Source organism: Vigna angularis, chromosome 2 (assembly GCF_016808095.1).
Source record: "Vigna angularis cultivar LongXiaoDou No.4 chromosome 2, ASM1680809v1, whole genome shotgun sequence".
NCBI lineage: Eukaryota > Viridiplantae > Streptophyta > Magnoliopsida > Fabales > Fabaceae > Vigna > Vigna angularis.
Window position 1 is genome coordinate 39,953,136 of NC_068971.1, and position 15,926 is coordinate 39,969,061.

General features: G+C 33.5%; 2 protein-coding genes across 12 annotated transcripts; one reads left to right on the plus strand and one right to left on the minus strand.

Annotated features, from left to right (window-relative positions):
• Window positions 1-1,780: 1,780 nt before the first annotated feature.
• Window positions 1,781-4,468, plus strand: LOC108329018 (DNA-3-methyladenine glycosylase). Of its 2 annotated transcripts, XM_017562989.2 has the most exons (6): window positions 1,782-2,177; window positions 2,259-2,330; window positions 2,424-2,547; window positions 3,142-3,212; window positions 3,985-4,042; window positions 4,137-4,468. In XM_017562989.2, exons 1-6 carry the CDS (start codon window positions 1,833-1,835, stop codon window positions 4,301-4,303), a joined length of 837 nt encoding a protein of 278 aa, XP_017418478.1. In that variant the 5' UTR covers window positions 1,782-1,832; the 3' UTR covers window positions 4,304-4,468. The 2 variants fall into 2 exon arrangements, with proteins under 2 accessions (XP_052728179.1, XP_017418478.1); XM_052872219.1 differs by lacking the exon at window positions 2,259-2,330 and having other exon boundaries at window positions 1,781-2,177.
• Window positions 4,469-5,302: 834 nt separating this feature from the next.
• On the minus strand, window positions 5,303-12,457 carry LOC108329016 (gamma-tubulin complex component 3). Of its 10 annotated transcripts, none has more exons than XM_052872222.1 (4): window positions 9,847-12,457; window positions 9,272-9,741; window positions 9,112-9,161; window positions 5,303-5,680 (listed from the first exon to the last, which is right to left on the minus strand). In XM_052872222.1, exons 1-2 carry the CDS (start codon window positions 12,081-12,083, stop codon window positions 9,441-9,443), a joined length of 2,538 nt encoding a protein of 845 aa, XP_052728182.1. In that variant the 5' UTR covers window positions 12,084-12,457; the 3' UTR covers window positions 5,303-5,680; window positions 9,112-9,161; window positions 9,272-9,440. The 10 variants fall into 10 exon arrangements, with proteins under 10 accessions (XP_052728182.1, XP_017418474.1, XP_017418473.1 ...); XM_017562985.2 differs by having other exon boundaries at window positions 5,304-5,680; window positions 9,112-9,200; XM_017562984.2 differs by lacking the exon at window positions 5,303-5,680 and adding an exon at window positions 5,688-6,362 and having other exon boundaries at window positions 9,112-9,200.
• Between the last annotated feature and the right edge of the window lie 3,469 nt (window positions 12,458-15,926).

Here is a 15,926-nt window from a genome sequence, read left to right on the forward strand (position 1 = left end):
TGACTAGTGAAATGAAATAAAGTACATATATCTTAAATAAATATTGCATGTAAAGAAAACTTTAAATCCTCTAAGTATTAGTTTAAATTAATGCATTTAGTAAACTAAACATGAAGAGATTTTCTTTGTAGATTCTTCACTTAGTAAAGTTTAGACTTAGAAGTAAGTAACATAATCACCTAGTAAAAGTAACTTTTATCATATAGTTTTAAGAAATATTGTGTATTTGTCGTTTAATCTCAAAGGAGATTAGTAGAAAATCTATTATTTTTGTGTATGCTTAAAATTCAAAAGAAGTTAAGAGATATAATACTTGTAATTATGTGTAATTAATGGAACCATCTATTAGTTGTGAAGGTCAAACACACTTCGGGTGAGTTAATATGAACTTTTTTCTGTTACTTAAGTTATTCTATTGACTATCATTTTAAAACGTTGATTTTAAAATCATTATATAATCCTATCAATATTTAATTGGCTTATTTAAGAAAGTTTTTCAAAATATTTTAAAACTCTAATTAAACCTTCTATTTTTAAAGCTAATGATTTCTTTAAAGAATGTTTCATGTCAATTATGCGAAATTTAGAAACAATCCTTTTTTCAATTTACTTTACATCCTTTCTTGTGTTATAAGATATCGAGATGATTTTCATTTTCAAATTAGAGATAAACTCCTATATTATTTATATACAAAAAGTGAAAGTTTAAGAAAAAAAAATATTAACCAAAGTTTTATGAATACAAAACTAAACTTACATTGACAAAAGCATATTATGATTCTATTTACCTTTCTTTAAGTAAAACTATACAAATGAAAGAAAATATTCAAATATGTGTTTCAACACTTATATTTTTGTTTCTAAAAATTGCATTAGGACTAATATTTGAATAAAGTGTTATAATATTGCAAAAGTCAAAGGTTGGTTTTAAACGTTTTACAACGTTCATATTTTTATTAATTGATAAACGATAATATTTTTAAGTAGCAAGGTTCAAATTATTTTAATTGCTGTAACCTTTTAAATTTTTATGATTTTTAATTTTTTTTATTTAATTGATTATTTTCTAATTCTATAAATAGAGAGTTCTTCCTCCATTCCAAGACACACCAAATTCATTATTATTTTTCGTTATATCTCATTATCCTCTCTTCTTAGTTTCATCATCTTTTCCTCTTTTAAAATTATTATGAGTCATTTTATACTCTTTTTAGATATCATTGCTAGTTCTGAGATCCTCAGAAATTCGTGAGAAACTTGCATAATACATCATGACGTTAAGGACAGTGAAACTACACGCATATGAAAATATTGTTTTGTCAGCTTTTCTACATCATAAAGAAGCCTAATATTTACTCTAATGTTTATAAAAATATAATTTACCTAATTGTCCTATTTTGCTTACCAACATTTTATACCAATCATTATTCAATGTCTCACTTCTATAAAATAAAAATTTGGAATTAGATAAGATAAACTAGACATCAACTATTTCATTAATATAAATGTAAAAATTCACATATTTTCTATTTTCACTAAGACAAATTATATAATTCATATTTTCAAATGCAAAATGACTAAAGGCATGTTTATATCCTAGAACATTTTAAAGTATAAAGAATGATGTTCCATCTAGTAAGGATAAACACAACTCAATATGTGTCAACATCAACAATTTTAACAATACAAACTTTAAATGCATTAATTTCTTCTTCTAATGTTTTCTTGATTTTTTGCCTAAACAAATTTAACAAATTTAAAAAATAAATAAAACTATGATTATTTTGAAAAGGAGAGAATGAGATAGAGAAGTAAAGAAAGGCATATGCGGCATGTCGTCGGCACTCTCCATCCCCACCAAAACGCCGTTGGAGCGCAACTCAGCTTCTCCGTCTTCTGACTCTGACGTATTTGCCTCCTTCCGTTTCCGTGGCACCGTAATGAAGCGCAACCAGCGTTTCAAACGGGTTGCCAAATCCAGGTTACCGGTTCAACAAACTGAACCGGTTCGGCGTTCGCTCCGAGTCAAACGCAACCCATCACCGGAACCAGACACTTCTCCCGTTGAAATGAAAATCTTGCCACGCGATTTCTTCCAAATCGATGCCCTGGACCTTGCCCCACGTTTACTGGGAAAGTTTCTTCGCCGAGACGACGTCGTTCTTCGGATCACCGAGGTATATACTATTCCCATTACGAAGCATGCAACTTTGTCGTTTGGCTTTATTGCGATTTAACGCGGAATCAATGGCAGACAGGTTGAAGCGTATAGACCAAACGACACGGCTTGTCACGGTCGTTTTGGTGTCACTTCAAGAACTGCCCCTGTTGTAAGATTGCGCCTTTATTCTCACCTTGAATCTCTAAATGCTAATTAGAGTTGCCTAGAGTAAGATTGGTGTATGTTTGTGTCTATTTTTTAGTTTGGAGCTGGTGGGCATGCATATGTTTATCTTTGCTATGGTCTTCACATGATGCTGAATGTGGTGGCGGATAAGGAAGGAGCTGGCGCTGCTGTTTTGATACGCTCTTGTGCTCCAATTAGTGGTAATGTGAAATACTGTATTTAGGTTATTTATGGTTACTATGAAATGAACCATTCTGTTGCTTGGTGTGTCGTAATTCCAAGGCCACTTTATTAGATTTTTGTGTTACCGATTCAGTTTAAGAGTGAATAAGGGATAAAGTGTCATTAGGTGTTCTTGGTCTTTCAAGTGACGTATTATAGGGAGTTTTTTCTTCAAGTTATCTAAAAAAGGGAAAGAAAACGAAATCTTTGAGAGATGACCGAGTATTGGTCTTGTTGCCTGCAAAAGAATAAATCATCACAAGCTTGTAAATTCTTTTGGCTTATTTCGGTTGGGTACAAACTGTAGACTGGTTGAGTATCACACATGACTATCAATAGAAGTGTGTGGATAAAATGTATATGCAACCGCTCTTGTTAATCTAAAGCAAGAAGCTGGCTGGCCAGTTGAAAAGGTGAAGGTTTTAGTGTGAGTTAAGCATTCTTTTTCCCCTTCTCGGTCCTCAGATTAGTAACACTAACATTTCAGACGATTCTGTACTTTTATTCATTATAACTTAAGCCTGCATAAAGTTATTCATAGATTTATTTTATACTATTGGACAATGTCACAGGATTCGATGTCATTCAACAGCGCCGAGGTCTGAAAACTGAGAAACCTATACTTCTTACCGGTCCTGGGAAGGTTAGTTCTTTTCCTTTCCTCCTATTCACCTGTTTAGATGCTTAAGGAAAGATGTTTTGGTTAAAAGTTTTGCGCTGCCATTTGACTTGTCAAGCTAAAGATATGAACATTCTAGTGCTTCACCTGCAATGACGAAATGGAAAAGGTAATCATGACAGTTGAAAGCAGATGGAAAGAGCTAACTCTGAATATCGTAAGAGAATACGGGGATTGAAATTGGATTCTTGGCTCAATACAGACACGTCGTCTTTCTTGACAAATATCATTGAGATTAAAGAAGGAAATGGAAATTGTACCTTAATAATTTTCAGTAGATACTCATGGATTATGATTTTGTACATGCTTGTTTTGTTTCCAGTTTGTTATGTTTCATATTTTGGCTATTTCTGAAATAGGCCGACTCTGTAAGTTTTAAAAGATTGTGCTTCGGCTCCTTTAAGTGTATAGAAATCTCACATGACATGATGGATTAGAAAGGTTCAACATTTGTGAAATTGAATTTGTATTTGCACAACCTTTTGGTATATGGCAGAATTACTATTTATCATATTCTTGCTGGAAGGGAAAAGTTAGAGAAGGATAGAAGGGTAGGAGGAAAACGGGTTCATCATTTATTTTTGCTCTTTTTCTTGACCATTTAACATGTTTTTTATGAGGACTTTTAGAATTGTTGGGAATGACAATTCTTTTCTTGTGAAGTGTCCATGCACATCTAAAACATCTCAGTTTATTTTTTTAATAAGAATAATGTGAATGTTCTCCCAAATCTTAGGTTGGTCAGGCATTGGGTCTATCGACGGAATGGTCCAACCATCCTCTCTATACAGCTGGTAAGCTTACAAGTTATAATTGAAGCGTCTGAAATGTAAAATTGACAAATGGATATCCATTTGTTTTTTGAAAACTGAAAAGTGTATGATGCAGGTGGTTTAGAACTCTTGGATGGTCCAGAGCCGGAAAACATATTGGTTGGTCCACGTGTTGGTATCCAATATGCTTCACCAGAGCATGTCAATGCATTGTGGAGATTTGCCATTGCAGGTACCCCTTGGATTAGTGCTCCCAAAAACACTCTCAGGCCGGCCTTGTAGTCAAAATAGCTGCTTAAGGGAGGAAAAATGGTTTCATCGTGATCAACTGATTACTTAAATTCCCTATGTATATATTTTCACCTTAGAAATAGATTGGAGATTGATCCTGCATCACCTTTGAACTCTACTTAAGGTATGGCAAATTTTTATCCTAAAGTTTAACATAAATTGATTTTAGCTATACTAATATGTAAGAGGAGTGCTTCCGACACAATCCTTCTGACACACTACTATTAATGAAAATACTCATTTAGTAAGAAACGAGACACATAATTAAGATTTTGTATAAATCTTAACCAATTGTAAACAAATTAACGTAAATTATTTGTCGTTTTTCTCTTTGTTTTAGGTATAATTTTGTTAATGGACATTGATTGTATATATTTTCTGATGTATAGTTAAATTTTAAACCAAAATATTATAATGTATTTAACTTATATTTTTGTTTTCTTTGAATATGAATCTATACGGTGTTTACTTATTGTAAAATTCTGATATAGTTTTCTAGTATTATTTCGTTTGTTTTAATATATACCGAAATCAATATTTCCCAGAGTGCCAAGCAGCCGTAGGTTGTATTTGAATTGGAACATGGATTTATTGGGAAAAAAAGATGAACGCTTCTGAAAATTAGTAAATTAGTAAATGTAAGTTTCATAGATTAAAAATTATTTTAATGGGTAAAAGTAAAGAATTATCATTTTGCTCTTAGTCGAAAAAGTAATTTAAAATAAAATATAATTAGTATTAATTATATTAAAATGAATGTGAGTTATTAATATTATTATGTTTATTATAATTATTATTATTACTATCATTATTATTATACATGTATAAAACCAAGATAGGCACGTACCCACTTGGGAGGAGAATCAATTCGAAGAAAAGAAAATTGATTATTCTCTATTCATATTTCCCAAAACAATTTAATAGCATCGATTCGGAGAGAGAAGAATTGATTATCCTCCATTCATATTTCTTAAAATGATTTACTAATATACAAGAATCCGTGAGAAAAGAGGAGAGTCGATTCTCTGGCTTTAATATTACAACACAATCAATTTTCTCAAATTAATAGAATATAATGGATTCTATACTTTTGCAGAATCGATTTTTGGCCCTTTTTATCCTTCTACAATCCATCATCTCCCAAAGAAAAAAAAAAAAAAATCTAGGAATGAAAACATGAGGGAAGACAACCGATTCGGTCCTTCAATGAAAACATTAAAGTACCAGATCGTATTTGCATATCATGTAAGATGGCTTCTCCTCACTTGAGCAAAGACGTCCTCGTTGCAACTCCTACAAATCGGTCCGCACAAATTTCTTCAAATCAGTTTATGCAAACGATCCACTCACTTGTTGTTCCTTCCTCGCCTAAAGGAAATCAATGGAAGCAAACAAAGACTCAGTAACTTGGCTTAAAACCATTTTCAAATGCACCAGTAAATACATAGCGATAAGATATTTATTTCTTACCTTTGCCTCTTATTTTTGTCAGAACAAAAAGCGAGAAAATAAAAAATAAATCAATAGAGTAGGAAGTAAAATTGTTTAAATTAGAAAAATAAAAGAATGAAAAGAGTGAAAACATAGAGAAAATTTAAATGATTATTTAGTATGATATAATAAATAATGTATAATTTTAATAATATAGACAATTATGAAAATATATAGTGTGAATGAATATTTAAATACATCACATCTTGTCTAAAAAAATTCATTGTTACTACATGGGTTACTGCCCAACAAATAGTGACAAATCATTTTATACTTGAAAATAAAAATCATTGGACAACGATATCTAACATAATAAATTTAATTAGAAAAAAGTTCTTAGATAACCGTCAACAGTTTACTTTTAAAAAATAGTGGTTTGAAATTACAAATTAAATACTTTTTTTAACTTGAATGAAACAGAATATTTCCTTGCATTTCTCTTTGAAGGTGGAATATAATTGCAATGGTGGTCCATAATATCTTTCACTCCTCTTCATCTCAAATCATTAGACCAAACCAACCCTTTCCTTTTACATCTACTCCCTCACTTGCACCACGGCTAATCACGTACAAACAAACAAAACTGTTAGGCGCATTATAATAGGACTGAACTAAACCTACAAAAAAACTGCTAAAAAAAGGAAAATGAATTAAAGGGATACCTTCTGAAGAAAATAAGGATGATGTCATATCTATTACTGCTGGTAAAAAATTCGGTAAATTTGAGAACGTGTACTTAAGGCAGACAAATATTTGGTGACACCATAAAAAATAATACACCTTTCTATAAAGGCTGAAAGTGATAGCCCCAAAATGGTAACAATGACGAATAGTCATAGGAGGAAAGAAAGGTAGACCAAGTTCCAACCCTTCACCTCTTAGTTTACCTTGAAATAGTCGTAATTACAGTTTTCACTCCTAATCTTTTCCGACATCATCTAAAAAATATATAGAAACACAATGTCAAACAAATATAGAATGAGGTTTTACAGAACGAAGTTTATATTGATTACATTCTCCGATTCCAAATACAGTTCTACCTTTTCGTAAGGTAGTTATTTCATACAAGGTATCTATCAATTGGTGGTGACATTTACCGTCAATATTCCTCCCTTTTACTTAAAGGATTGGGAACGATATTATTTACACAAGTTATTATGATGTAAAAGATTATGACGTTTTGTGAAAGCAAAATACAGGAGACAAACTAATAAAAGAGGAAACACGTGTAGATATCAATGGGATTTACCTAATTTGGCTCTTATATAGCAATTCGACATTTTTCTATTCGACGAGGTTGTCTGGTTACATCGATCAAATGTTGACATGATATTTTATATCAATCATGTTTCAGACATAAAGACAAAATACTAAGATCTCTAAATCTTTCTGAATGGTTTTACTTTCACCTAGTGGTTACTTGTGTACTTGTACATCCGGCAGTAGGGCTTACCCTATCTGACCAAATCAAGGTTGTATTTGTCTTCTCCCGAATCTCCACACATTTTTACCATTGTCTTCTGAAATAGGCATTAACTTAACTTTCTCACAAGAATTCATTCATCTAAATCCTATTTTGAATAGTATGCCCACTCATTTTCTTATTGACCCTTTTTCCACATAGACCGTAAAACATCATTCGAAAATTATCCCCCTATGCTTGAATAGTTTTTTTTTTTGTTACAAATAATACTCAATGCACTTTTCCAATTTTAACCTCAGCTAGGATTAACGAGCCTGTAGCTAAACTTACATTCTACAGACTTCACCTTACTTCCACCACTTGAACAAAAGAAGTGCCTCTAAAACTTGACACCTGGTCCACATCTCTCTCAAAAGAGCATGCCTGGTAAACACATTCGGTACCACGCTAAAAGGATACGAACTCCTAGTTTACCCTTGAGTTGATATAATCCTTTAGTCACCAGAAAAATTTGTTATGAACCCCGCCTTTTGTCCGCGTACTATTTTGATTCCCTCGTACATATCCTTGATTTGATGCTTGATTATATGCAATTTACACTCCTTTCTTCAGTTACGACTTTCCCAATACTCATCTGGACAACTTGGCTTATCATATGCTCTCTTTGTAAGTACTAGAAACGGGAAGAGCAATATTATTTATTGAATGGACAACGTGCCAGCTGTCAATCTTGTACAGTGATAATAATAAGTATTTGGTAGTGCATATGCAACATAACAAGATTATTACTAAGCAAGTTAGTTTTACATCTCACTTTAGTCCAAACAACTAATTTACTACTAGGGAAGGAGAAAGGTTTTGCTTCATCCACATAATATCTGCAAAAGAACAGGAATCAAAAACTACAATATCTGAATCACGAATAACATGGGCTTTATTGAACCTTCTTTAAGAACTCAACCTTGTGTTGGTGCAAGACTGAGCTAACTCAAATTTCCAAAAATATTTACCTTCAAAACTTATAATATTGACAACAAAATTCCAAAAAGCACTCCATTTTTTATCAACTAGTCAATTGCTTTAACTGGAGTTTTTGTCAAGCATCTTTACGCCAAGTTAGAAAGAATATCACTGATTGGCAAAATAAAATTTCGGTTTAACAATCAGCAGCAGCTTAATGATACCAAAACATAAAAAAATCAGTGGCTTAAGTCGATTGCCATCGAGTATCCTCTATGATAATTCATTTACCATGTACATTGTACATTCTCACAACAATTTCAAGCACCTAAAGTTGCTTAATCCCCTCCAACATTTTCAGCCAAATCAGCAATTTCCTACTAAACATTCAACAGCTCTAATAAATACCGATTTGTTATAAATCTCTATAATAAAGAACTCTTTAAAAAGCAATGTAACGAGTTTCCGTCACTCAGTTTTCGAAGTTGAAATATGACTACATTGATACTTAAGTATGAGTCAAAGCAATTATTCAACTCAAACTCTTTTCATTTAGTGGTAAGTGCTATTACTGAAATAACAAAATGAGGTTTCACTCTTCAACACTGGAAGAGACAAAGCAAAAAGAAAATAAAAAAGAAGCACTTTCATGTTACCTTAACAGGTATAAAGTATAACGATTGTAAGCATCTTGCTACTTGATTCACATGTGGCTTTATATTAACTGCTACAAGGCAAAAAAACTCAAGCACTCTGCAGAGTGAGAAGAGATAGTAGACCAGAAGAAATACACAATACAAAAACTAGATTTTCCAATCACCTTCATTCAACCAAAATCTAGGATACATATGAACAAATCTCCAAAAGCACAGCTTGAAAATTTTGCCCAAAAAATAGCTAAATCATTAGATATTCAGATACTTACGTCTGTACTACTCACATCGTGCATCCAATCGAATATTAATAGCTTCATTTCTGCAACAAACAATCTCGCAAATCTCAAAATGTGTCTACCTGTAGAGAAGGAAGAGGTCACATTTTTCCAAAGAAAAAAGAAATTGAGGAGGTCAAGGTTTCCAACATACCTATGGTCAAATAATGACCCATGGAATGCTTGGTCCAAAGGAAGTTAGCAACAATAGAATTGTTCCACTCAAACACACAATGGAAGTTAGCTGGTCGCAAAGCTTTCAATGCCGTATCCTTATGAGAAAACAATGCTCAGCCTGACCCTCAACCTTATTCACAAATTTCCTACACGCTAGGACATAACCGCCTGTAAAATTCGTTGAAGTCAAGACGGAAAAAGAGAAATTTTAGATCAACATGCTGCTGTACAGGCAACTGAGAAATGAATTCCTCTTGCAATGATGAATACTCCTTAGCAATTGCATCAAGATCTTGTCCCATATTTCGTAGAAATTCACCAGCACGTTGTGTTAGTGCTTTTCTCCCATCAACAATCCAGGATCCTGTATCTGCATTTTTATCATTCAACTGCTTTCGTGATCGTGTTTTATTCTGGTCTCGAGAGGATAGGGAGGATTCAGTGATTCTGAAACAAACACAAGGTCAAATGTCACGCGTAGCAATATATTTTTGTTTTTCAGGGGTGAATAGGTGAGAGAAGATTTACAAAATTAAAAAGTAAGATGAATACCTTGCTTGTAACTCATGAATACCTTCATACAATCGATCTGCACGGCTCCGAAAACGTAATATAAGATCAAATATTACAAGTAGTGACTTGTAAAGAGACTGGGAAAGGTCTCCAAGGAGAGATTTCTCTACAATAGAATGTAGATATTTCTCATGAGCTGCAAGTAGATCATCAAGATCCTTGGCTATTTCAATCTCCGCCAAAAAATTTGACCATGATATCTCCAGCACTTCAAACATTATATAATATTGTAAGTTTGAAATGAAGTGATTAATTTCAACCCAAAGAACCTGACAGCGCCTCAATGTTGAAACTAACTGCATCTTGACTGCATGTTGCAATCTTGTAAAGGAATTAGAAGTAATGCAGTTTGGTTTCATGGTTTTCCAGGCACCAGTAAGCGCATGTTCCACTCTTTTAAGCTTCCAAAGAAAATTAAAAATTCTTAAATACCTTGCCATCACAGACTCTGTGAACACTGTATCAAGTGGAACCCTTGCATCATATTCCAACGAAAATACATCCCAGCCTCTATCACCGCTCTCATGTGGCATCATTTTAACCCTGAGCCTATCCAAAATGTCAGGATCCTCATACTGAGCATTAGATGCTCTAATTGCAGTTTCCAGCAATCCCGAAAGTTTGAAAGAGCTAATAGTGTTAGCTGGCTCAGAAAGGTCAGGTCCCACAATATCCATAAGATACTGCACAAAATCACCTTGGCCAAGCAACAAATACTGCTTAATTGCAAGACAGTGTTCTTTGAACTTGTACCTCTTGAAAATCACATCCAACAAATGCTTGTCGATCCTTTTTGCAGCTTTATCTACCAATAACTCAAGGGTATCGGTTTCCCCATACCCAAAACCACCTCTTCTTGCTGTCACTTCATTATCAGTGATAACCTCAGTCGCAGCATCCGCCCAACCGCGATCCTCACAACAAACGCGAAGAAAATTAATCGACTTGCCAGTCCTCAAGATCCTCTGCGCAAGTGAAGGCGGAATGAACGAAGGAAGCATCGCATGATGAAGCCTATACCCTTCTCTCCAAAGTGATTCAGCTTTAACAGGCTGCCCAACAATGAAAAACTCAGAAAATATATCCTCCAACTCCCCTTCCAAAACCCATCTCCTCACCATCTCAAACAGCGAAGAACACACTCTCTGCAACAACCTCCTCATAAACTCATGAACCATCGGATCACCATGCTGTGCGTGCAAATGAATCGCCCCCGCCATAGCCCCGCCGCGCAAAACCCTACACTTCTCAACCAAATCCGCCATCAGCCTCATCTTCACCATCGGCTCAGCCAACCAAACCGCCAATCTCCTCAGCGATAGATAGTTCCCAGAACTCGCAGATTCGGACACCAGAGGAATCGGGTTCGAAGCCTGAGCCTCAAGAACCGCCAACAACTTGTAGTACTCACTAAGCTCATCCTGCAAAGCAGAACAAAAAGCTTGTCCCACGGTTCCCACGTCTTCATTGGGAAACCGATCCATACTCTGCGAAATGTAACCACTAACCTTCCGAAACAAAACACCCAATTCACAAAGGTTATGAACCATACTCCTAGTGGCTCTCGGAACCCTAACCGAATCGGGTATCACATAACGCTTACTATCACTCTCGAATTTCACAAACCTACCATCGACCCCCTGGCAAGCATAGAGCACGTCCCTGACGATAACCTCTTCCAACACCTCGTTTTCTTCCTTGACCAAATTCACGAACTCCCGAAACGCGACTTCGCGGCGGTTCTCGGGATCCTTGGAGACAAGTAAAACGCCGTTGCTCCAGCCCTTGTTCGAAGCGGGTTCGGAGAAAGCGAGGTTGGGCAAGAGAGGTGTGGTGGTGGCGGGGATGGCGGCGGTCTTGTGGCGATCTTCGGAGATGATTTTTAGGAGGTAGATGACGGCCCATTTGTTGTTGACGCTTTGGGCTTTGGAGGCGAATTTGGAGAAGAGGTCGGCAAAGGAGAGGGCGTCCGCGGAACGAGCGTGAGTGGCGAGGCGGCGCTTGATGGAGTCGGCGATGGCTGCGGCGTCCGGAGCGACGGAGGGAGTGAGGCGGCTGGAGAGGATGCGGAGGGCGTAGCGGAGAGAGTTGCGGAATTCGGGTGAGTTAGGGTTTAGAGGAGGGGAATTGGATGGGAGGTTTTGGGAGAGCAAGCGGTGAACTAGCTCCTTCACCAGATCTGGAAGCTTCTGCTGGTCTTCTTCTTCCTCCATCATTCTGCTTCTTTGCCAACAAACTTTTCCTTTTACTGTTAATTTTCTCAATGGATTGTAGAGTGAGAGAGAGAAAGTCTGAGTGGAAAATAGGAGTGCTTTTTTGATTTGTTATGGGCGGGGAAATGAAACGCAAATGCAAATGCAATAATGCTTTTGGCGTGAGCCCCTTTATTTTTTGAAACCTCAAAATCTCTCTATTCAACTCCACTCTCAAAGCAACAGTGTGAAATTGCAAATCTCAACTCTAGGGTTCAATTTCTTCTTCACATCAATTTTTTCCCCTTCTTAGTGTATGTTTTCCTTGACAAGTTTTTCTCAGTGACCACGAATTAACTAGGTTTCACCTTTTCTCTTGTGTTCAACACAACAAGAGAAAGAAACTTAGGTTTCAATTTTGATTGGTTGAGATATAAAGCTTTCTTTTTTACACGGTTTGGTTAGTGGTTAGGTTATGTATGAATTTCATTCCATTTAAAGAGTTTACTTTTAATGGAATCATAATGTAGGCAAATTACACTATTATTTAATTATAAATAAAGTATATTGTATGCTCGCACTGCTCCTTTTAATGATTGGTTTTTAATTAAGTTCTGAATTTGCAGTTACCTCAACTTTGAGAAAAAAAATTGGTTCATAGGAATATTGTTTCACTGCAATGAAACATTGTTCACTTCTCTCATAACAAATATTTATATTATAAAAATAGTTTTTTTAATTGAATAGTAATTATGTATGCTGTTCTCCTTGACATAGGCCAAACAATCTATAAAAAATATATAAATGAATTTTTATTACCTATTTATTATTTATTCTTTACACACCATAGAAACCAGTTTCCATTAAGCATATTTGGTCAAAATAAATGGAGATGTAAACTTATTCAAAATGGGTGAGAATAACATGAACCATGTCCAATCTCTTAAAAAATGATTTTCTTTTATTTTTTGTTCCAATTTGTTATTCATTCATCCATGTGACCATGAATAGATTTGGGATTCATTTTCCTTAGATTCAAATCAATAAACTACCTAGGGGTTACTTTACAAAATTTAATTTACTTTTTTTAAAACACTTATATTGTGTTCTTTTTACATTAATTTAGAAAGTATGTGATGTAAATACCTAAAATAATATATATTTTAGAAGTGATAATAATTTAAAAATAACGAAATTTATTATTTTAATATTAAAAATATTTTAATATAAATAGTTTAGTTATAAGTGAGTTTAATTATTTTAAAACATATTATCAAATATAAATCAGTTTTATATAGTTTTTTTTAACTTTTTTTGAGAGTTTTTTTCTATGTTTGTTTGATTAAAGAATTGAAATCGTATGATTGATCATTACGATGAGCTATTCAATTTGGACCGATCAGATTCTTCGTTTATGTAAGTTAAGTTTTAGTCATTTTTCTTGTTTTTTTATTATTTGTTGCATGTGAGTCTTCATCTACTTGCATGTGTCTTTTTAATTATATATATGAGTCTCTATTGATCAATGATCATAACGGTATGTCCTGCTGATCAATGATTATAACGGTATGTCCTGATCATTTTTGTGATGTTTCTATGTGTAGATAGAGCGTCATGCAAGTTGAGAGAAGTTTCGTTGTCTTGTGAGCTATTAGCCAAGTAAGGAAAGTTAATTGCATTGTTTTTAAGTTATAGATACCTTGAAAGGTCTAAGTTTATGATTGTATAATAAATTGTCTCGTTGATTGTTCTGTGTCATGACTGTGATATGTTGAATTGTGGTTAGGTTCTTAAATTGAATGAATTGATTGTATGATGAAATTTGGGAATGTTGTTTGATTGATATGGTAGGTGAAATTAATCGAGTTAGTGAATATTGTGTAATTTGAATTTGGTATGTTTTGACATATGTGTTTGTTATTGAACTAAAATTGTAGTTTTGGAATGACATATACTTGCATAATTACGCTTTGTAGAATTATGCAAACTCGCTGAACGAGAATGTACTAGCTAGGTGAAACCAAAGTTAGAGAGCTTCTAACTTGGTTGTTGTTGAGCAAAGCCAAAGTCAAAGAGCTTTTTACTTGATTGTCACTGAACGAGGATATACTTGTTGGGCGAAGTTAAATTCAGAAAGATACTAGCTTAGTGGTCGTTGGATGAGAATATACTCGCTGGTGAGAATATACTCGTTGGGCATATCCAAAGTCAACGAGCTCACTCATTTGACAGTAATTGAGTAAAACAAGTCTCACTAAGAGACTTAGAGAGATTTAAATATGTGGGTCCTAGTGATAATTTCACTAGGCGAGCCATTTGGTCATTGAGCAATTGGACCTTTAGGCACTATTTATTGAGCGAGTAGATGTTCTCATTGAGCGAAATTAATAAAGTCTAATACTATTTTATATGTCTAATGTAGGACTGTGTGTTGTTAAAATGATAGTTGATTTATGATGTTTATTTGAAAATTGTTGATAAATCATGGATAAATATGCATGCGAATAATGATGCATGAAATTATGATGATGATGATGAACTTGTTAAGGAATTTGAGCACTTATGTGTTTGATGTAATTCCAGGAATCTCTTGGGAAGATTTTATGGTGACATTTCTTTAGTGTACACATTGATGTGAGAGTCTATGTGGTGAGAGGTATAGGAGGGCATAGTCTATGATTTTTACCTTGACCAAAGATGATAATAGACTAACCTTATGTTGTAGGGTAAAAATTATTGGTAATGGCTTTGCAAAGGCAATAGAGACTACCACGAGTGCAATACCTTCTAAGATTTCACATTAATGTTTGTATCTGAATAATTGAGTCTAGTATCAATTGTTTGTGTGTATGTATTTTATCTATTATATTTAATCCAATTTATTGTATATTTGATATTATGTAACTGTTTTTGAATAACTTTTTTTCACATTAGGTTACCTTGTTGTTTATGGATAATTGAGTCTTGTATATGAATAATTGAGTCTTGTATCAATTGTTTGTGTGTATCTATTTTATCTATTATATTTAATTCAATTTATTGTATGTTTGATATTATGTAACTGGTTTTGAATAACTTTTTTTCACATTAGGTTACCTTGTTGTTTCTTGTGTGTTAGTTTGTTTCTTTTGTAACGATCACTTAGTTGGTGCGAGCAAATAAGAGATATATGTTGAATAATATCTGATAGAGAATTGTGATCCTTCAAAGTATTTTTTCATATCGTCTAATAATTTTTTTATTATTTTAGATATATTTTTATTATTGTGATTTTTCAAATGACTACATTAATACTATATATGTATGAGAAAATCAGTCTTATTTATCAATTTTATAAAGTCTTATTTTATTAGTTATAAATAATTAAAATTATGATGTTATAATTCATTTCACACTTATGTTTGTGATTTTTTTATTAATTCTTTTAAAAACTAAGTTTTTTCTTTTAAAATAGTTTTATTTAATTATTTTTTTTATAAACCAAACATATATAAAAGCCATTATATTAAAAAATAACAAAAAAAAACTACAAAATAATGAAAGAATAAATTTAATTTTAAAATAACAACAAAAGTAAGATGAACTCAGAAATAATTAATTTAACTTATGAAAATTTCTATTATTACCATAAACTCTAAACCATAAATCCTAAACCATAAACCTTAAACCATAAACCCTACACCATAAATCCTAAACCCTAAAGCCTACCTAAATCCTGAATCCTGAACCCTGAACCTTGAATCCTGAACCTTGAACTCTGAATCTTGAACCCTAAATCCTAAATCCTAAACACTAAATCCTATTACTTTTTCGTGTGTTTTACAAACTTTTTTTTTTTACTTTTTCATGTGAACACATACAACTCTT

Bases quoted from the DNA above. Each gene is read 5' to 3' on its own strand.
- LOC108329018 (XM_017562989.2), top strand. From the start codon at position 1,833: ATGTCGTCGGCACTCTCCATCCCCACCAAAACGCCGTTGGAGCGCAAC. The intron at 2,178-2,258 runs GTATATACTATT...AATGGCAGACAG, and splicing joins TCGTTCTTCGGATCACCGAG to GTTGAAGCGTATAGACCAAA. The intron at 2,548-3,141 runs GTAATGTGAAAT...ACAATGTCACAG, and splicing joins CTCTTGTGCTCCAATTAGTG to GATTCGATGTCATTCAACAG.
- LOC108329016 (XM_052872222.1), bottom strand. From the start codon at position 12,083: ATGATGGAGGAAGAAGAAGACCAGCAGAAGCTTCCAGATCTGGTGAAG. The intron at 9,742-9,846 runs GTATTCATCTTA...TGTTTGTTTCAG, and splicing joins ATTCATGAGTTACAAGCAAG to AATCACTGAATCCTCCCTAT.